This window comes from Balaenoptera ricei, chromosome 10 (assembly GCF_028023285.1).
Source record: "Balaenoptera ricei isolate mBalRic1 chromosome 10, mBalRic1.hap2, whole genome shotgun sequence".
NCBI lineage: Eukaryota > Metazoa > Chordata > Mammalia > Artiodactyla > Balaenopteridae > Balaenoptera > Balaenoptera ricei.
This window is the reverse complement of record NC_082648.1, coordinates 54014096-54037262: the sequence shown is the minus strand read 5'-3', so window position 1 is coordinate 54037262 and position 23167 is coordinate 54014096. Positions and strand designations below refer to the sequence as shown.

The 23167-nt window shown below is 45.0% G+C and overlaps 1 protein-coding gene across 1 annotated transcript in view; it reads right to left on the bottom strand.

Moving 5' to 3' along the window:
* Positions 1-2122: 2122 nt before the first annotated feature.
* The window catches only part of RASSF3 (Ras association domain family member 3), a 74459-nt gene continuing 53414 nt past the window's right edge, over positions 2123-23167 (bottom strand). The window contains exons 2-6 of the mRNA XM_059936409.1: positions 12002-12109; positions 9527-9755; positions 7677-7786; positions 4678-4823; positions 2123-4204 (exon numbers count right to left, since the gene is read on the bottom strand). Of these exons, the coding sequence (XP_059792392.1) occupies positions 4177-4204; positions 4678-4823; positions 7677-7786; positions 9527-9755; positions 12002-12109 (621 nt within the window). The 3' untranslated portion in view covers positions 2123-4176. The remainder of the gene's footprint in view (positions 4205-4677; positions 4824-7676; positions 7787-9526; positions 9756-12001; positions 12110-23167) is intronic.

The window sequence follows — 23167 nt, the reverse complement described above, 5'->3', positions numbered from 1 at the left end:
AGAATGTCCCCAACTTAATGATGGTTTGACTTACAGTTTTTCGACTTTACGATGATGTGAAAGTGATACGCATTCAGTAGAAAATGTACTTGGATTTTTTTTAAATTAATTTATTTATTTATACTTTTGGCTGCGTTGGGTCTTTGTTGCTGCGCGTGGGCTTTTCTCTAGTTGCGGCGAGCTGGGGCTACTCTTCGTTGCAGTGCGTGGGCTTCTCATTGGGTGGCTTCTCTTGTCACGGAGCACGGGCTCTAGGCATGCAGGCTTCAGTAGTTGTGGCACTCGGGCTCAGTAGTTGTGGCTCGCGGGCTCTAGAGCACAGGCTCAGTAGTTGTGGTGCACAGGCTTAGTTGCTCCGTGGCATGTGGGATCTTCCTGGACCAGGGCTCAAACCTGTGTCCCCTACATTGGCAGGCGGATTCTTAAACACTGCGCCACCAGGGAAGCCCCTGTACTTGGATTTTGAATTGTGATATTTTCCCGGGCTAGTGATATTTTTTGTTTACGAGGGTAAACAACCAATATACTTAGAACCATTCTGTACCCAGACAACCATCCTGTTTTTCACTTTCAGGACAGTATTCAGTACATTACATGAGATATTCAACACTTTATTCTAATAAAATAGGCTTTGTGTCAGATGATTTTGCCCGACTGTAGGCTCATGTATGTGTTCTGGGCAGGTTTAAGGTAAGCTAGGCAGAACTATGACGTTCGGTAGGTTAGGTGGATGGAATGCACTTTTGACTTACGATACTTCCAACTTACAATGAGTTTATTAGAACATAACCCCACTGTAGATTAATGAAGATCTGTATAGAGATCTTCCTCCTTCTTTCAAAAACACAAAACTCATAATCAGGATCACCTGACAGAGTCCCAAAACAGTGTACAATTCTTGAGAACTAATTTTGCAACATAAGAATATTCATTTAAACTATTATCAACAGGTAACAAGTTCCTAGGGCAGGAAGCTAACTCCCTTTAAGGGATAAAAATTCCAAAACACTCCCACTGCACCTTGGGTAGTAACCAAGGCCAAACTTCCAAACTAGATTCTTCTGGATATTTTGGTGAAAAAGATCTATATTGAGCCATCATTTCTATCATAATATTTTCACTTACAAGGCAGCTATGGTACTTGAAATGCTTTCCTCCTTACCGATTCACCAGTGCCTCTAGGGGGCAGCGCAGTAGTAAGAACACTTGCACCTGCTTCGCCAGTGCCTCTAGGGGGCAGCGCAGTAGTAAGAACACTTGCACCTGCTTCGCCAGTGCCTCTAGGGGGCAGCGCAGTAGTAAGAACACTTGCACCTGCTTCGCCAGTGCCTCTAGGGGGCAGTGCAGTAGTAAGAACACTTGCACCTGCTTCGCCAGTGCCTCTAGGGGGCAGCGCAGTAGTAAGAACACTTGCACCTGCTTCACCAGTGCCTCTAGGGGGCAGCGCAGTAGTAAGAACACTTGCACCTGCTTCGCCAGTGCCTCTAGGGGGCAGCGCAGTAGTAAGAACACTTGCACCTGCTTCGCCAGTGTCTCTAGGGGGCAGCGCAGTAGTAAGAACACTTGCACCTGCTTCGCCAGTGCCTCTAGGGGGCAGTGCAGTAGTAAGAACACTTGCCTCCAGCAGGCTTGGAAGCCTAAGAGGAGAAGCAGTTGTGCACCCAGCCCATGTGAGACAGTCACATTGACCCCCAAAAAAATACTTTTAATGTTGAAAGTGGTCTATTTTAAGGGTAGGAGGCCTCTGGGCAGGAACGGCTGGTGAAGGAAGAGGCTAAGAAAGAGACAATGTTCTATTTTGGTAGTGGTCACAGGGCAGCCACTTTATAATAATTTTTAACCTATTCCCATGCTTTATAAACTTGTAAATATATGTATATTTCACAAAACAATTGTTTTAGGAATGTGTTGTATGGCCAGACACTCACCTCTGGTTATTCTCCCCAGAGGATAAGGCAAAGGAAAAAATGACATCTGGGAGAACAAATGTGCCCCATTCAAACCTAGTGAAAGTTGTCACATTCCAGCCCGTGTCCCCACGTATCTGCAAAAGCAGCTCCTTCCACCCGTGACCTTCTTTTATCTGGCGTATAACCATAAATAAAAACACACAAACATCAACTAACAATTTCAACTTTTAATAATGGAAACGATTTGCCATACCAGAAACAATTTTAGGGAAGAAAACTCTTCCCCATAAAAATAAACTCATCAAAATTATAAATATTATAATTTTTTTACTTCTGCGATTTAAAATGCTCCCCTGCAATACTACCACTTCATTTAACCTCGTTCCTGTACCATCACATATTGAAGAGAAAACAGTATTACAGCAAAACTTAGATAGTTTAATTTAACATAAGAATTTGTACAATGATTTTTAAAAATCTTTGGCCTCAGTGGCCTTTTACACATTAAAAATGCTGCTGCAGTCACCAGTGTTTGGGAGAGACCGTCGGTCTTCAAGAACCATGAACCGACAGAATTTCAACACAGTAAGTTTTCCAAATTGCAACTTGTAGTGCACATGACAATGAGCGAGGTCCTGGATAATACAGACGAGGATGCCTAATTTAGACAATCTACTTCAAGTAAAAAAAAAAAAAAAAAAATTTCACAGATACCCATCAGCTACTACTTTAAGGTTCTAACAGTGTCTTCATCTGAGAAACAAAGGCTTCACAAAATATGAACTTACTGGGATGGGTAATTAAAAGACCAGGTGGTCGATAACAGTATACTCACACCCAAGCCATCATCTGAATAGTAAAACCAGTATGAAAATCATGAAGGCGTTCCCTGAACAATGAAGGTAAAAGCGTTGGATGACAATGTCACTAAAACCTCACTGATGCACTAAAAAGAACTTACATGCAAAATTAAACAAGATGTGCCATACATATTTTATAGCTATTTCTACTTTTTTTTTCTTTCCAACTTTCCTTAAAAAGCTTAGGAAGATATGATTGTCTCAGTACGTGTGTGGCACAGTAGAAGCGACACTTACATCTGCCTCCAGCAAGATGGGTGTTCTCTGAAAAGTCAGAAGAGCCACCAAGAAGGGAACAGAAATGCAATAAAAAAGGCACAGTTCACTTAAGAGGCAAAGAACTGAAGCACCTTGGAATTTCAAAAATAATCCATTAGGTGTCACCAAAGTGTTAACAATTCCTTGGGAATTTATAAACAAACAATATCTAAACTAAAAATAGACTGGCACAGTACACCTTTCCTGTTGTTTTCAGATTAACTGCTGCGTAAAATGAGGTTATTAACCTGCTTTAAGGAAGGCTCTTATTGCACATGCATTTCTTTGGTTTGCAGGAACATGCACTTCTGTTAAGATGTTTCCATAAAGAACGCCCCCCTCCTGTGTGGTCCGCTGGGGGTGGACACTGCCCGCCTCCTTACAGTCAGGTCACCCTTTTGGAACTGAGGGTCTGACTGTCCTGGGTCTTTAATCCATACCCCTGTTCTACGTTATGTAAGATCGCACTTCTATTGATAAGACAAAGGGACAAGGGAAAGCAGGGAGGAGAGGGAAGGAGGAAGAAGGGAGGGAAAGACAAAAGGGAAACCGAGGGGGAGGAGGGAGGGACTGTCACAAGTATACTGGGAGCTCCTCACCTGACAAGTCCCCCGGATGCTAACAATCAGGGCAAGTGCCTCCTCCCCAAACTCCTTTTCCACTTTGAAAACGACCTCGGGGGAAAACTGTCACTTCACGGGAGTCATAGCAGATGCTCACTGCCCCATCGGCCCAGAGAAGCTGAACCAATCAGACCTTCCACTCCGGGAAGGAAGGCAGAAGGGGCGCTGGTCCACCGAGAGGGCGGCTCTGTCCCTGTTTGAAAGATCCACCTGCCTTCTCTGCTCAGCTGCAGTTAGTCCCTCCTTCTGGCCCAGCTCCTACTTTCTTTGGTTCTGCTCCCACATTTTACTCACTCATATTGTCAAGCAATATGACAATGGATCTCATGTCTCTAAACTGAAAGCTTTTAACTCGTCCACAAGCGAATTCACCTTCTCCTCTACCATCCACTTGCCCAAAACACCTCCCCCATCAGGGCTCCCCACTTCCACCCCACCTTCTTCCAAACTTGCCCTTTACTTTCTTTGTCAGACTCCTCCAAAATCCTTCACCAACCCCTCAGAGCTCCTAGCTTCCTGTGCCCTTCAATTCACATGGATCGTTTCCTGTGACCTTTAAAACAAACAAACAAACAATAACAGACAGGTAGTTTCAACATAAGACAAGTATTCAGATAGATTCCTCGTTAAGCTTTTAAAAAATCATTTGCACAACCTTAAGCTTAACATCCTCATCACATACTTAAAATAACTAAAACAAAATAAGAGAAGAGGGAAAAAAAAACCCAGAGTCCATGCTTCAAAACACTCTAGAATGCTCCAGATGAGACTACAGGTTCACAGCTTGCCAAGAGGTAACACCGCAGTGCCGTAACAGAACAAGCTTGCAGAATCCCTTACAGAGGATGCCCAAGGTGCAGGATGCTGCGTGACCCGGTTCGGGGAACTAGATCTAGAGATTTTTTAAGGGGAAAGGCCCTAGCATCATGGGGCAAGAAAACCGCCCTCCGACAAGAGACACACTGGCTGCTGGTTTGCACGCAGGTCCCGCACTGTCCCCGAGGGGCAGGGAGCCCCACGCTTTACCCGGGTTTCCAGGCCTCGCTGAGGGCTTCTTCCAGCTTGTGTCTGTAGGCCGCGTAGCGCTCCTTCAGGTTCTGTAGCTGCTCGTCTTCTTCCTTGTCCAAGATCCGCAAGAAATTCTGTAGCTCTGGCAGGCTGAAGGCTTCCCACTGTGAGAGAACACAAATATGAAAAAAATGCCAGGTGTTTAATTCAGCGTCAAGACTGAGGAATGCGGACGGCAAGCAGAGCACAGGGAGGTGTGGCTGCCCTCCCCTCCCAACGCACACTGCCCAGCACCGCCCGGCCCTCTCGGAAGTCCTGCTGGACAAGAGCTGAGCCTCCCGACCAGACCTCCACGCCCTCCACGCCCCGCCCCTCCCATCGCCCTCTGCTCCCCTCCTCCCAGCCCCCTCCAAAAGGGCTCTAAGACCAAAGTCCTCCTTATGCCTAAGTCCATTATAGACACTCTAACCCCGAGAGGCATGAGAGATAACTCCACACTCCCTCCACCTTCCCTCTACGTGGAGCCCTCATTGTCACCGTCTTCTTTCCCAGCTCCCACGATCAATCTCACCACCTCCTAGGCAGCTCTCCCTAGTGCTGTCTACCGCCATCTTCTCCTCCATCCCTGGGACAGCCTCCTAGCTCCACCAAACAGCCAGCCTGAATATGAATACTCTCTGTAAAACGCCAATCTAAGCATGACCCTCCCCTGCTTGGAATCATTCAATGGCTTCCTTTGGTTGTTTCTGCTAAGTCAGAAAGGCCCTACCCTCTCCAGCCACATCTCTCTCACTGTGCCCCTCACTCATTACCTGACATGGCTTTGCACATGCTCTCCCTTCCTCCACTTCGCCTGGCGAACTCCTTCTCAACCTTCAAGTCCCAGCTTAAATGCCACTTTCTCTAAGAAGCCTGCCATGATTTCCTCCCCTTCTCTCCCAGTCAGGATTAAGTCTATTAGAGGCTCTCACTGGGCTCTGGTAGCCTTGAACACAACCTGATCACAAAAGATCTAAAAATTATTATAATTATTTGCTTAGTATCTCTCTCACCTACACTGCAACTATTGTACTTCTCACTATTTGGGCTTTGTCTTTGGCCCTTGAGTTTCTGAGTTCTCTTTCTCTAACAGCAGCTGGTACTTAGCAGGCACAAAATAAATGTTTGTCGGGTTTTTCTTTAAAATTTTTTAAATTTAAGCAGTAAGTATCAAGAAGGGTATATGGCTTCACCTGGGAGGGTTTTTTTTTAATTTTTCAACCTACATGTCCTCCCCGCCCAAAAGGAGGCCCTGGGTCCTGGGCTGAGAATCACTGTCTCGGCCAGGAGCAATTTCTGATAGGGGATTCCCAGGGGTATGGGGTAGGGAAAAGACAAGATGACCTAATACAGGTGCAGAGAGAGGAGACACAATAAAACCACCAAGTGGGCCAATGACAGAAGGCTCTCAGAGATTGAGTGTGAGCTAGTTTTTAAAGAAAATGAGAAGTGAAGCAGGAGAGCAAAACTTTCTACATTAGAATATTCTGTTAATTTAAAAATTAACATCTTATTTTTCACATAAATTCCTCAAAGTAAAGACATTATAAAATATCATCTCCCTCCCACTCCCTGACAGCTATGGAAAGTTTCTTCCCTCAATTCAGTTAACCTTGAAAACCCGAGAAACAGAACACAATACAGAGGTCAGAACAGCAGTCTGGAACATTAGAACACAATGTGAAGTGAATTTCAAAACTAAGCCAACATAATTCCCTCCCAGACAATGTAGCTCCAACTGCACTAAACTATGTGCAACACTTAGAAACCAGCACCAAGAAAGATAAGACGCTGACAAGACTAAGCTGATGCGTCTGGCTTGGGCTTGCAGAGGGAAGGCTGCTACGTGCCAAACTCAGAAGCCAAATTTTAGACTTCTGCACCCAGCTTTCTCCCCAAAATGAGAGTGGATTTTAAAAATTTCAAAACACGAGAATCAAAAGAAGCTTCCAAAATGTCCAAAATCATTGTCTTCCTAAAACTTCCTAGTTAAGTTCCAATTTACACTGACATATAAACATACTCTTTACTAAGCATGTTTACATACATTTCTAATTTGCGACTCAAAACCAACTTTTCAAGTCTTTAGTCCCACTTTACAGATTTTAAAACTGAGGACTGAAAAGATTAGAACATTTACCCAAGGTCGTGCTCCTAATCTAACAAGAGGAACAGTAGGAAGCAGAGTTTTGGTTTCCTAACTTTTAACCTAGAAACTCTATTCTCACCACATTACAAAATGTTCTGCATGGACAATTCATGCCATTTCCGATTCCAGACAAAAGGCTGAGACCCAGAGCTTGAGAGATTTCCTCAAGTGACACTTTATCTAGAAGGACAGTCTGAAGTGCTTTTTCCTTCAACTGAGTTGACCTAAATACAATCCTCCCTGGAGAGAAAATGGCAAATGATGTACATAGAAACATAATTTCTTAATCATCTGGGCAAAGAGGAAACAAAGATTCTAAAAAGTTAAATGTCTTTCCTAGTAAAGAGATGGCGTTTCCTTTTACTTCCCTTTAGAGCGAAGGAGCCTGGGGACTTTGGTTAGCAGCAAACATATGGAGAGTGTCGACTTTCAAAGCTCAGCTGGATTAGAGTAATTCCGGGGTAGAGGGGTGAAAATGACTCTCTGGGTGGAGATCAAGTTAAAAAGATTTTATTTCCTCCCACCTCTGAAAATCACAGACCAACATAATGAGTGTTATAAAAGAATTATATTGTAGGCTAACTTTGGGTTCATTTCTGACAACTCAAAAACACACAGGAAGCTACCCTCCCTCCACAGGACAACCTCTCCTCCCATGACAGGCAGACAGACAGACACACAGACAGACACACAGGCACACGCATTCCCTCTCCCCTCCACCGCCCCCAACCCGTCCTCCTCCTCTGCAATGGTAAAGTCACTAGAGCAGAGCAATAAGACAGGGCCAGCTGGTCTGTAGAGTCTAAAGCAAGAAGGGACAATCACTTACCTCTCCAAATTCATGTTCACGAAGAACAAAACTGAGTGTGTCTGTCCTGGGCCCTGCTACCAAACGCAGAAAGAGTGGATGTTCCCGGTCTGAGAGCTTGCAGGCGTAGACTGGTGAGGAACAAGCGCCATGTCACAAACAGCACGACATCATTCCCCAGACCAGCACCCCTCACCACCCTGCCCCCAGATCAAGGCAACAGTGTTATTACCCTGGCTACCAAGGCACCATCCTCCTCATCTTGTTACCAATAAGTAGCCCACAGTGGGATGAAGTCTATACTATTTCTATTCTATCTGCATAATATGAACTGTGCCTTGATTAAAAAGGAAACCATTCTCAAGAAGGAATTTAAATGAGTATCGCTCCTCAAATGGGCTTACGATTAATTCTGCTCCTCCTTTTTAGAAAGCAAAATAAACTTAAAAAAAGGATCTGCAAACCCCTTTAAAAACAATAAAAAAATACCATCCCAAGAACATGAAATCAGAACTCTAGAAGCAAATCTCTCTACAGATTAATTTAGAATTAGCAGCCGCAAACAAACGAAGCAGTCCATCCAAACACAAGCTCTGGTGGCTTTAAGTCCAGCTACATGTACCTTGTGCTACACACACACACACACACACACACACACACACAGTACTGGCATTGCCTTGCAGGGTTGAAAGATTTGCCGTGTGGGTAATATATCAGCAAGATGCTATCACTGTCACATTATGCAGCTGAAGTCCAGGTGGGCAGGCAAAGAAGCTGGCAGGACAAAATGCCATCTGAATTGACCTGTATTATTTCAGTACTTCCGGATACAACCGCATTGTAGGTGCTGATTTCCCTGTAGATGTAAACTTCCCCCCACTGCTGAGCCTGTGGCCTCTGGAGGACAGGAACCTTATCCTATTCATCTCTGTGTCCTGCAGGCCCAGCCCATAATACGGTTTGAAGAAACATGACCATACTCAGCATCTAGCTGGGTTTCATCCCCAGGCAACCAAAGGATTTTCCCATGATGCCAAGGTGAGTTTATTTTCTGCTCCAGCTGCTGTAGGCTCAACCCAGGAAAATTAGGGAAAGCTTAAATGTTCACATATACACACCATTTTCAAATTAGCACTTAGTGAATCACTGAATCACTTGTTGCCCCCCATTGGTATCAATTTCTGTTCAATGATGACCTGACCTGGAATATCTTATTCAGTTTCATGCAGTAATTTAAGATTCTCTTTTTAATCCACTGATTGTGGGTATTAAGTTCAGACAGGCGGACCTCAGATCAAAACGTTTTTTGCCCATTGCATGCGCCCCTGGGGGGCCAGGGTGCCAACACGCCCCCCGGGGAACACCTAGTGCGAGGCAGGCTAAGGGAAAAGGAGAGCCCAAGGCTGTGCCATTTACATAAGTCTGCAATGTGCACTAATACACATGTGCCTCCTGATCCTCGGGTCTCGGGAATGCAAGGCCACCAATCACTCCATGTTCGGATGCACATCCAACGTCGATGTGCTACTGAAAACTTCAAGCGCAGATGCGTTCTTTTCTGTCCGAAAGAGAATTAAAATCAAAGCGACGGAAAAAAGAAAAGAAAAAAGGCTATCCTCCTGTGCACATCACAAATCCTCCATAAATACCCATCACATATGGATGCCTCTGGGCTCCTAAGACCCACAACTGTCCAACTGAAAGACACAGACAGCCAAGAAGCATTAAGCACACACCGTGATCACCATTTATTCCAGAATCTGGCCCTGGGCCCTGATATAACTGACACACCTATCACTCCCTTCCACTAATGAGGCCAGAAGACAGAAATAAAAGCAGGGACCATTTTCATTTTAAGTGTGGCAGGGTACCTTGATCTTCCCTGTGACAACGCTTATAAAGTGCAAACTTGGTAGGGCTCTCGGTCACAAGAAACTTCTTGAGCAGGGCCTCGATCACTTCCCCGACAGTGTTTGTGCTGCTGATGTGAAGTGTATTCATACAGCCATTGCTACTGGGAGCAAGTTTTCCAGAAGTCTGTGAAGGTTTGCAGAGTTCCATCTGTACTTTAATGAAGCCAGTGTAAATCCCATTTGAATTCTGAAGCAGGAATAAAAACACACACATTAGCTGGGCATTTTAGGGAAGGAGCATATCAAAACAACAACAAAAAAGGAAGGTGAAACACTCCTTCTCTTGTTCTTTTCTTTTTCAGCTCTGTGGCAGAACCTCACTCAAGACTGCCCCTCAGGGAATGACCTTGGGGGAGGTTAACACGCTCCAGGAAAGTGCTTCCAGAGGCGAGGTCTGCAGGGCAGATGTGGGGACCAAAGTCCAGGACTCCTGCCACTGAAGCTACATGTGAAAGGTCAGGACCCAAGGGCGAGGTTACAATCCCCTGGCACAGATGCTGGCCAAACCACAAGGCTTATTAAAGCTTGGGGATATGTCCAGGCTAACTGCACAAAGGAAACAACATCAACTGATGACCAGCTATCACACAAAAAAGGAAAGTCACAACTAGGACTTTGAAATACTCAAGTAACAAGGAGCAGACGGGAAGAAAACAAGCTATTTTCATTCCTAGTGGTACCAGAGATTACCAATTTTGCTTAACCTTTTTTATATAGCATGGGATCTGTCACAGCATGGGATACATGATGAGGCATTTCAGACACCTCAAGCAGCAACATTTTTAAAACAAATTCAAGCTATGATGTGAACTACAGACATTATAATACAAGCACTTCTCTTTTTTTTGGGGGGGGGGGGGGGCGGGGAGGCCAGGCCACACAGCATGCAGAATCCTAGTTCCCCAACCAGGGATAGAACCCGTGCCCCCTGCAGTGGAAGCTCGGAGTTCTAACCACTGGACAGGCAGGGAATTCCCAAGCACTTGTCTTTTTTGATTTAACATGGTATTGATGCCTCCTTCTATATATAAGTATGTTTTTTTTTTTATAAGTATGTTTTTAACAGCTTTACTGAGGTACAATTTTTCCATACAAAAAACTGCACATATTTAATATACACAATTTGATGAGTTTAGCACTTGTCTTAACTGATGCAGAATTATTATTTCTTAGTTGCTAAAAATAGTTACAATAGTCTGGTCTTCACTTTTAACTTTTAGTATGTTTAGGTAAAAAACACTGTAATGTTTTATTTAAACAAATCTTCAGGTGTTATAAATAAATGACACAGTTAACACAGAACATGAAAAATCTCCTTTATAGGCCATTATTTTTCTTCCTTTCCACAAGGTCAATTTATAATACTAATTCACTCATTCATTCTTGTGGAAAGTATTATACAACACTTCACATTTTTTTTAATCTTTGAAACGACATGGAAACTTGCATCTGTTTTAATCTCCAAGGGGAAGAGGAGGGATGTGGAATTTTTCTGCTTTGATAAAAACCGTGTTTGAAGAAGGAGAAGTATGACTGCTGGAATAATGAGGAATAATCTTGAGATCATCCGCTGTCTCCCCTTTTTGGTGGAGTCCCCCTAGGGAGGGATCCTTTATCACAAGGGTTTATATTTAAAAGCTCCTCCCCAAGGGTCACAGAATTCAGTAGGGCCTGTTCTAACCGGTCGCCCTGTCCTTTGCTGAACTCTGTCAGTTCACAGTCAATAGACTGCCAGGCAGGGGTCCAAGGGCCCTGGACATTGGCACCGAGGGATGGCAGGTGCCTCGAGGAAAGTCATCAAGTGGATGGGCGAGGCCAGACCAGTTAGAGGAACGTGCATCTGGCTCTGCCTTGGGCTCCCCTTTCTTTGTCACTAAGCCTGTGCTTCTCCCTCCTACACCCTTGCTCCCCACCGAGCTTCTAACAGCATCAGCACAAAGCTGCAGGAGCCTGAAACAACAATGTAGAAAGCTGAGTATTACATACTCCATCTTACACATTTTTCTCCAGCTGAGAAAAATCCGAGCTCAGTTAGATCCCAATCCACGGGCACAAGATCCTTTTCCTGACACTTCCAAATTTATTTACACAAGATAAAACTTATCTAAGGCCTTATTAGAATCTGAGTTACTGCCCATGTGTTAAACAGGCAAGGGATTACACTCAGCGTTAAAAATCCTTTGGGGGTCATAACATGTCTTAAAATAAAATTTTAGGAAGTGCTGATTGATTTTGAGATAAAGCTACTTCAAAATGCAGCTTTCATTTGAAAGATGCAGAAATATCCCATTCTCTGGTCCTGTATACCTTGACCATTAAGCTTCTGTAAGTATGATTCAGAGATTTTAAAACATGCAGACTGTAGTACCAACAACTTATAGTTGTCTTTCAACACGTGTCAACCTAAACAGTATTATTAGTATGGGTGCTCACCAAGGTCATCTTCAACTTGTCGGTGACTGCTAAGTTGTATTTATGAACTTTCTCTTTGATTTCCTCTTTGCTGAGGTAATTGTGGGTTTCCTTATCTTTCTCCACATCCTAGAAGAAAAATAAGCCAAGTCACACATGAGCAATCACAGAAAAAAATGCAGATAAGCCAGGATTCTTTTCACATTCCATATAACAACAACTACGGAGCACTTTACCTTGACACACACACACACACACACACACACACACACACACACACACAAATCCTATGAACTTTATGATCTTTATAGCTTTACCATCTTTATCAGCAAAAAGTATGGTAGTTAATAAGTGTTAAACTGGCACTAATCACTGACCTGTCAAATTCTATACAACTACCAAGAAGGTCATTTAATCTTCCAAACAAATCCTCATGCCAAGATACAAGTAACCAGACTTCCTGGACCCACCCACTCTCAACCCCTGCCCCTCCCAGTCTCACCCCACCCTTGCCTCCCCACACTCTGGAGGGGAAGATTTTAGTTAAATCCTCTCATCACTGTGAAACATTCACTAACTGTTTTTGTCTAAAGAGCTCAACCAGGGCATGACATCATGCGACGGCTAATATGCAATCACTGATGGCCACACTCCACAATATGTTGGCCCCACGAAGCCCGGTATACCAGGCACCTGACTTATATTGCATTTACTTCTCCCAACAACTTACCCAAGTCGGCATTTTTACTCTGGTTTCTGGATGAGATCAAGTTCTAAGAAGTAAATCAACCTACTAATAAAAACTTAACTGCTCTGCAGAAGTGCTGGAGCTTACCTGAAAAACCTGATTCCAAAGCCCACCAACCCTCAGTAACTCCAAGTACTTCCATATGGGATCCCCATTTAATCCTCACTAATTACCATCCCCTTGTTACAGACAGGGACACTGAGACTCACAGAGGTCAAGTGGCTTGCCGGGGACAACCCAACTGGTTAAGAGACCAAGCTCAATTTTAATCCAGGTCCTCTATGTTGTTTCCACTAAATCGAATAGATCCCCACCATTCCCGTGTGGGTGTCTGAAAACGTAAAGGAAGCCTGCATAATCAGATTCAAACCTGAGAAGCAACTCAAAAAAGACGAAGGGTCCTAACAATCTTCAGGACAGAGAGGAAGAACAATAAGGTCGGATGATTTCTCCCCAAAAATAAAACCTTTAAAAAGGTACCTCTTTTCCAGCCAGATAATCACCCCAACCTCACAGCTGGAGGTTATCGAAGCAGGTGTTTGCTCCCACCTACCCACTGTGAGCTACTGTGATAGATACACACGGAATGGCCACGACAGAAACTGCAGGAGAGCTTTAAGGGTATAAAATCCATTCAGGTCTCAAGTTCCTGGATTGGAGACCCCGAGAGGGGTGTGCTGACTACAAGTCATCTCAGTAACTTTTCGATGCCAGCCCTGTCCTAATGTGGACTGAGGGGTCAGTGTTGGGGGGACGGCATGGTCATGGCCCAGCTTCAGGAGCAAGCCTCCAAGTCCCTTGGGAGCATTCTATCTACCAGTGTAAAACCCCAACGCAGTCTTATTTTTGGCGTCAGTGGTTAGGGGGAGAAAACGCTGTAGATTAAAGTAACTTTTCAGAAGCTTCAATGACTATTCCCAACGTGTCTCTCACATTTCTCTGCTGGCCCTGCCCCTTCCAATCCACAATTAGGCAGCTACAGGCCATAGCTAAAGTAGAAAATGAGACAGTCTGTTTCAACATTCATTTTTCACTATGAACTGTCCGAAGACTCTTCAAAGCATATCCTAAAAAGTACACGGTAAGAGGGGGGAGGGATAAATTAGGGATTTGGGATTAATAGATACACACTACTATATATAAAATAGATAAACAACAAGGACCTACAGTATAGTATAAGGAACCATATTAAATATCTTCTAACAATTTATAATGGAAAAGAATCTGAAAAAGAATATATGTACCTGGGGACTTCCCTGGCGGTCCAGCGGTAAAGAATCCGCCTTCCAATGCAGGGGACGCGGGTTCGATCCCGGGTCGGGGAACTAAGATACCACATGCCGCGGGGTAACTAAGCCCGCGCGCCTCAATGAGAGAGCCCGCATGCTGCAACCCACAGCGCCCACGCACCCTGGAGCCTGTGCACCACAACCAGAGAAAACCCGCACGCCACAACTAGAGAGAAGCCCAAGCAGATCGTGTGCCGTAACGGAAAGATCCCACAAGCCTCAACAAAGATCCCGTGTCCCGCAACTAAGACCCGATGCAGCCAAAAGAAAAGGAAAATAAATTAAAATATATATATATATATCTATAGATGTATCTATAGATATATATATATATATAACACTGAATCACTTTGCTGTACATCTGAAACATAGTAAATCAACTACATTTCAATAAAAAAAAATAATTATAAAACAAAATTTTTTTTTAAAGACCAAAAAATGTATACAATAAGAGATTTTCCATTTCATGGGGGTGGGATGTGATGATGGCAGGGCAAAGGGTGCTGGGAAAGTGTCGCATTCCAGCCAGACCTGGGCCTAGTCCGGGTCTGTCACTGACTAATCCTGTGCCCTGGGCTACTAACCTGTCTGCATCTGCTCCCTCGTTTCCTATCAAATAAAGGGACTGGAGTAGGCATCTCCAAGGTGCTTCCTGCTTGCAGAGATTTGCTTCCCCGGTGTGACCAATGGGACAAGATGGCTCCACTCAAGGAATCGAGGAAACCAAAGGCTCACCATTAAAAATATACAAAACAGCAAATTACATGAATATTGTAGCATAGATACACCTTAGGGGCTTACTACTTAAAGAAGAAGGAAGAAGTCTAAGAATGAAGAGACAGAGAAGGGGTGATGGGAGTGATTAAGAGCAAAGGGCAGGGTGGTCAAGTTATCTTGGTCAGTTTTTTGTTTTTTGTTTTTAAATGTCTGTTCAATTTATTTGGCCACGCCACGAGGCTTTCAGGATCTCAGTTCCCCAACCAGGGACTGAACCCGGGCCACAGCGGTGAAAGCGCCAAATCCTAACCACGAGACCACCAGGGAACTGCCCCATTTTGGTGAGTTCTTAATCACAGGTTTTGCTGATGCTACTGGACTTAGCGTCCATCCTGAGGCCTCCTCAAGTCATCCTTCCCAGAAGCTTGAGCAAAGTCAAAGGAGCAAGCCAGTCTGGGAAGAGAAACTTGCTCTGGGTCATCCAAATACAGATAACTGAGACATGCTTGTATAACCACTCTGCTGCCTTCATCAGAGATTAAAAACCCAGGAAACTGTAGGAAGCAACGACAGAAAACAGGTGGACCCAAAGATCCCTTCCAAAGCTAAAATCTCACTATTAAAAGTGAGATGAACTGGAAAGCAAATCCCAGAGAAGCAGCTAAAACCTAAAGGGCTATGACCCTGTATTTTTTTTCATCGAAGTATAATTGACTTACAATATTATATCAGTTTCAGGTATATAACATAATGATTCAATATTCTTATACATTAGAAAACAATCACCACTGTATTTTTTTTTTTTTGGCCTTGAGTCATAATAACAGGAAAAGAGTTGCTTGCATTATTTCTGATGAGAAATTAGTTGTCTTCTTTTTTCAATTGAGATATAATTAACATATAACATTGTATTTGTTGCAGGTGTACAGCGTAATTTTATATGTATATAAAAATGATCACCATAGTAAGTTAACACTCATCACCATACATAATTTTTTTTTTCTTGTGATGAGAACTTCTAAGATCTACACTCTCTTCTGTGATCTTGTTTTTGTTTGTTTTCACCACTCCCCGCAGCTGGTGGGATCTTAGTTCCCCGACCAGGGATCGAACCCGTGCCCCCTTACAGTGGGAGGGCAGACTCTTAACCACTGGACCACCAGGGAAGTCACTGTGATCTTGTATATTTAAGTCAAGTGAGGCAGCAACTGTACACCAAGGCCACAGATCAAGGCCTATTCATTCAGCAAATATTTGCTGAGCAGAAGCTGTGGGCCAGGCCTTGCTCTGCGTGGGTACGTCAGCCGGCACCTCCACCCTCACGGCACTTCCTGTCCAGCACAGGTGGAGTATAAGTGTAGAATGTCAAAGAAAAAAGGCCTCCAAGATAACTAAGCACAGTTCCTCCGAGTGAAGGAGTCTGGCAGCAGAGGGAAAAAGGCACAGGAGTCGCAAGCTCAGGCCCTGGAGCGGAGGACACTGGTTTCTTTTAGTGTCAGAACTGGAGAACGTCTCCTGATCCGGAAAACGTCCGGATTGTTTGCCCCTTTAAAAGAGACCCCCCCACCTCTTCCTCTCACACAGGGAAGAACCCCGCCTGTCCTCCAAACACAGTGCCTTTGGGAATACGGCTATCTTCGCAGGATGGAACCCAGAAGGGAGGAAGTAGGTACAATGCGTACAGAAGTGAAATCAAGAAGCAGAGGGTTAAAAAAAAAAAACCTGTGTGGTGGGCATGGAACAGAGACAGCGGAGCACAGACGTTCATCTTTAATTGTATGGCGAGGAGAGGAAATGGCATGGGCGCATGAGTCTGTGAACGCATCCATTATTGTTCTTGGCAGCGGAGGAAGGTATGATGCCACGCCTGAGAGTGTCTGTTTGGGAAGTTACAAGTCATCTTTTTTATAAGCCACTTTTCTTTTACATTCCCCAAACCCTCCAGTTTCTCAGAGGGAGAGTTCTTCCACGAAATATTATAAACCCTAGACTCTTCTCTCATGTTTACATCTAGCAAGCAAGCCCTGGACGGCTGCTCTCGGGTTTGCCTCAGTTCCTGGGTGGGGTCACATCACTGTTTTTACACCGGTGACCTTTCATAAAGGACACGCCCTACCTCGCAGACACATAGGAATCCCAGGCAGTGTGGCCCCGCCCTAGGCAAGAGAGGATCGCAAATCAAGATTGTCCAAGAATATACAGACCCCTACAAACTTGGACAAAGGGTCTGGACACTGTTCATACCCTTCTTGCTAACTTTTCTGTAATTTTGAAATAATATCAAAATTAAAGTTTTTTCCTTCCAGTTTTATTGAGATATAATTGACAGGACTATATAAATGCAGCATAAAATAATTTAAGTTAAAAATACAACAATAAAAATAAACCTAACAAATATAAAGCATCTGAGAGTAACTATGTGCGAGAGAAAGAGGGAGAGCGAGAAGGTGAATATGGCCCTACCGCTCCCTCTGTTTGAGCCTGGTGAAGGTGTGTGGTCTACGGCTTAGGCACACTTAGGTCTGAATCACAGCTCTGCCACGTTCTGGCTGTGTGACCATAGGCAAGTTATTTAACCTCTCTGAGTCTCAGTTTTCTTATCTCTTTAGAATGTGAAAAGCAATATGGACTTTATAGAACTGTTATGAAAATATAATATAATACAACTCATTTATTATCAACAACTATTTATTGCCTGCCTACTGGTGCCCATCTCTGTACCAAACACTTAAAGCCGGGAGACACCACTGTGGTCCCTGCCTTTCTGCCTTTTCTTGGCTCACAGTCTAGTCAAGTTTGTCTTACTCTCTGCCCCACCCCCTGGCATGTGTGGGGTTGTTTTGTTTGCATCACAGACCTCTTGAAAAAATAAAACTACCGACCCTTTTTAAAAAATGCAAATAGCATAGATTCCCTGATTGAGTGGAGGACAATATATGCACTGTGCCCGTGACAGGAGCATGACAGACAGTAAGAGTGTCATCACCTCCCCACTGGTGGTCCTGCCGCTCTCATGGGGAGCAGCTCTGACTCCTGGCCAGGTTTGGGGTCCAGCCTGTGTCAGTGGAGAAGGGTAAACTTACCAAGTCAACAGGTGCCTTCCCTAAGTGAGGCTCCATTCCAAACTCATGAATTCCTACTTGTCATCTTCTCTCCAGTTGGAGAAACAGGCAGTCACCTACTCATGTCCCAAATAGACTGGGGTACCCAGTGCAATTACAGATAGAACAAACGCCAGCCTTTTACTGTGTACGGAATAAAACACCAAGCACCTCTCATCCTTAAGACCACACTTCCCTGGACCAGTCAGTCAGCCCTGCTGCAAATGGAATTCAGGGATAGCTCAAATGGAATGGAGTCTAGGTAATGACTCCTTCACATGTCTTTCTTCCAGGCTCTGTTCCAACAAAAGACATCAAACCAAGTATCGTGTACTTAAACAAAACAGAAAAATCTCCTCTGGGAGAGATCCTTCTACTGCAATCAGGGAGGGACCTACAAGCAAATCAAAGCAGGTTTGCACATAAGCACAGTATGCAGCAGTGATTTTCAGGAGCTAGTGAGCAAGCCGTCTGGGGGGCTCAAAAGAAACTTTCAACAAGTCAGGTTAGATGCTCCTGAACTAGATTTTAAAGTGTGATTCGCAGGAAAACACTGTCCTGAGATGTCCTTTAGGTGTGCAAAGTGGAAACCCGGTGATGAATACAGGAAGGGCTGTCACACAGAGCTAAGCTTGCAAAGCCCCAAGAGGGTCTTTTAGGCTGGGAGCATGTCTTGCTCAACCCTGATGAATGTGTGCCAAGAAAGGCCACGGGGGACAGCTTCGTATTTACAGTTGATGTCTGTCAGACATTCCTCACTTGCGGTACCACAACCTCTAAGATGTTAAAGTAGGCAGAGGTGGACTTCCTTGGTGGTCCAGTGGTTAAAAGACTCCATGCTTCCACTACAAGGGGCGTAGCGTCGATCCCTGGTCCAGGAAGTTCCACATGCCGCAAGGTGCAGCCAAAAAAAAATCGGAAGCACATTAAGATGCTAAAACAGAACAAAACAACAACAAAAACAACTTTTAAAAAAGTAGCCAGAGGTGCTGAGGGGACCCAGAAAAGTCTTCCCAGACAAGGATCGGCATGGCTGATATACATCAGTGCCATCCACCAGCATTATCTGCAATGACAGAAGCATTCTATATCTACCTTGTCCAAAAAAGAACCAGCCACACATGGTATCTGAACATTTGAAATGAGGAACTGAGTTTTAAATTTTATTTCATTTTAAATAATTTAAGTGTGCATAGCCCCGTGCAGCTTGTGGGACTCCAGTGGACAGCGTGAAGCTGTCCTGTAATGTGCACAGGTGTAAATGAACAACTAGAGAGGAAAAGCCACAAGAAAGCAAAGTAAAATAATATGTGACAGTAAAAAGACAACTGTCCTAGAGCAAGGAAGAGTCTATTCCTGAAGGAAAGAACCAGAACACTTGTTTCTGGGGTGTTGGGGGTTGCTGTTCTCGACCTTAAAAGAACAGCTTGCTGCTTGCTGCCGCGTTCTCACCGCACCAGGGTTGGTCGCAGGACGAGTGAGTGCCACGCCTAGAGTCACGCTTATCTTGGTGTCTGGCCACGGCGTGCTGATTCATCCTGGCCGCTCTCAGGTTGTTCCCCCTGCCACACGGGAAGATTTTTTTTTTCTTTTTTTTTTAATGGCAGGATATAGAGCTAGGACTCTATTTCCATTTATATGAGGATTTGGGGACTCATCTTCCCCAAATTTAGCTTGTAGGCAACTCTTCTATGCAGTCATCTAAGATGTTTGCTGCTCTAATAGCAAAGAAAAAGGAAGGGAGGGAGGTAACACCCCCTCACCCTCCCTGGTTCAAGATATGCATCACTGTTATCTTGGGGTAGGAAAAGTAAATGGACAAATGGAGGGCAGCTAAGAGGGCAAGGGCAATGCACACAGCACTGTCAAACAGCAGGGTGCCCCATGGACCGCTAATCCTCCAAGATGTCCTGTGGACAGAAAGGGCTGCCCCCCTCCTCCTCCACTACCCCCCACTGCACTGATTCCCAATGCACTTTAGAATGCTAAAGGCTCTGAGAAGTCCTGCAGGTGAGAAACCCGCACAGGGTGCACACAGCAAGGAAACCTGAAGAGAACAGACCTTTAATAATGTTTTAAGTGTGACATTAATTAATTATGAGCAAATGGGTACATTATTCAGGTACAGATATTTCTTTTCTCATCCATCATTCACTTAGTGAGTAGACTCTGTATTTATTAGAATATATTAGCATACCCAAACCACATCTGTTGAACCCAACAATTTTAAACCAACCTCTTTGTCTGCAAGGCTACTTGTTAAACAATAACAAAGAGAACGGCAGAAGGGAGTCTAGATGGGTATTTTAGAGGACTTCTAAAAAAAAAAAAAAATGGGCCGCAAAAACAACTGGGCAGCAGCCTTATAAGGACGCAGTACTGTACTAGCCTTCTCTTACATGCACTTGTGAAAGAGAGAGATGGAAAGATCAAAGTGTGCCATCTACTGCCTTTAAATTCTTCCAGCCTTACCCCTACCACTGCACCACCCTACCACTCGGCCCACTTATCTCTCCCCCGAGAGTACCATGTGCTGTCCCCCCCACCGGCCCCCCTCACCTTGTGACCCTCCCAAGGGTCACGAGGCCACCCCATCCAGGAAGCCATCCTAACCACAGCAGCCTCAGGAACCCCTGCGCTACCCCATCAATTCAGACTTAGCATTGCAGCACCTTCTACGGTTTGCTGTTTCCTGTGTTTGCGCTTGCCTCCCAACAAGTCATGTTTTTAAATCTTTCACTCCCAGAACTGGAACGAGCTGGATGCTGGGCACCTAGGAGGGAGCTCCATCCCCTTTTCACCTGATTCTGTCTGGTCCCAGAGCCCACAGCTACAAGACTGCATTGAAAACCCATCCTCTTTTGTGCATCGTATCGATCTGCATCGTTTTGTTTGCTTCTCAGAACTGAATGCGTCTGCACGGGCACACAAAAGGCCTTTATGGTACCAGATACAAAGTCTGATACGCTTCTGCTATCCATCTGCACCATCAAAGAAGACAGTCCTTCAAAGCATGCCCCTCGAATACCCCTGCACACCCAGGGCAGGAGAGCAGGCCCAGGCCCAGCATGTTAATAAGATTAATTGCAGTTGTGATACACATTAAAAGCGTTTCATCTGGGCCTTCCATGACCTCACTTTGTAAACCCCCCACCCCACCCCGGTTACCAGTCTGCCATACCCTATATGGTTGTACTTTTAAAACCGGGTCGCGTGCCAATCGTCAAACAGCCGCTCATTTGTTTGGAGCCAGAAAACAAACTTGGAGGTGGACCAGTCTCCCCAGCGTGCCCCAGCTGGAGGTCCCAACCTCAAGGCATACCAGATTACACTCGGACTTAAAAATCCCAGTTTGACATGTTTTCAAAGGGAGTCAATTCAGATGCTATTCATTTCTGAAAGGTGATACATTTCACAACTGGCTTAAGTTTCTTTAAATTCTAGGCAACAAAGAAAGGAAAGATTATGAAAGGCCTCAGAGCCAAGCACATCCAAATCCCGCTCGATAATTAGAAAAAGAATGTGGCCTGAGGTGAGCCAGCACTCCTGCCCCTGCCCCGGCTCCCATCTCTGAGATCTCGGTAAGAAGAGACTCAGGTTTCCAAAGGAAGGCATGGCCTCAAAAACTCAGTTTCCTTGATTATTAAGAGAGCATTGGATTATGGTCCCTTTCAGCAGTAAGTTTTCTAAGATTCTGTACCATCTACAACACCACCCTAATCAAGTACTTACGAAGTCCACTGGGCAGCAGGAAAATTAATGGGAAAAATACATATAAGAGATGGCTGGGAAACCAGGAGGGAAGGGAGACTGGCACTACAATGGCGAGCGATTACGTAACGCCCGCCCTAAATTTTAGATTAAGACCTGTCACTGCTCAAGGCTCTACAGGTCACCCAGCAGCCGTCCATTTCCTTTGGCAGCAATTACGAGCCACAGCTCCCTAATCCAGGTCACCCCAGGGACGAGAGAGGCTCTTTCAAAGGTCAGGGTTTGGAGGTGAGGTCTGGTGACCACCACATCCCTGGTGAAACCTTGGCAATAAGGGGAGGTTCCAGAGAAGGGAAGTGAGCAGGCTCGTCTGGAGGGAAGCCAGACAGGAAGCATGAAGGAACACTGCAGCAGCCAGGGAGGAGGCGGGTGGAGCCCATCTGGGAAACTCAGCAGGCTCCAGCTCCACGACAGCAGGGATCCGAGAATGAAGGGCTGAGGCTTGCAGACCAACGGAGTCATCCCCCTGCCAGCTGCAACCGAATCTGAACAGAGGACGGAGAGCCTCAAGCAAGTAAGAAATGTCTGTAGACCAGCACTCCAAGAAAAGCTATCAGAAGCAAGCTTGGTGTCTTCTTCCTTGCCAATTATAATACGGAGTCTTAAGTTGCCACCACAGGACTTCCCTGGTGGCGCAGTGGTTAAGCATCCGCCTGCCAATGCAGGGGACACGGGTTCGAGCCCTGGTCCAGGAAGCTCCAACATGCCATGGAGCAACTGAGCCCGTGAGCCACAACTACTGAGCCTGCGCTCTAGAGCCCGCGAGCCACAACTACTGGGCCCGCGTGCCACAACTACCAAAGCCCGCGTTGTCTAGAGCCCGTGGCCCATAACAAGAGAAGCCACCGCAGTGAGAAGCCCGCGCACCGCGACAAAGAGTAGGCCCTGCTCGCCGCAACTGGAGAAAGCCCGCGCGCAGCAACAAAGACCCAACGCAGCCAAAAATAAATAAATAAAATAAATAAATTTTTTTTAAAAAAGTTGCCACCACAGAATAAAAGGAGATTTAAAAGCAACTTAGATTCTCCATTTTCAGGTGACACAGAGTTTAAAAACGTAGACGACAACAACTTGTTCAGGTTGACAATGTCCAGGGAGACAATCACATCCAGCTCCTCTAAGGCCTGGATTTGTAAATCCTCAATTCTTACTCAGTGCAGCCCTACTAATGCACTAGTCCAAACACATCTGTACAGCTCGCTCTCATACCAACTGAGGTGCCGAGATAGCACCACAGGAGTAGGGAGAGAATAGGCAGTCCTTCCAAGCCACGTGTCCAGACCATGAACTTCTTTTTTAATAGACAAAGGTGAAAGTGTGAAGGGACCCATGAGGAGTTAAGCTGCTTTATATCACTCTTGCTCCCATTAATTCAATCCACAGCCTCGTCCTGAATTCTCCTCCCCCACGCACTCCACTGCACTCAAGATGGCTCTGCTGATTAAGTCTGTTTATAGCCCTTAAAAGGCATGGCTGAAGTACCAAGTGTACGAGGACTCATTCTTCTGTATCCATGTATTCTTCATAGGCAATACATGATGTGCTCCACTCTCAGAAGGAT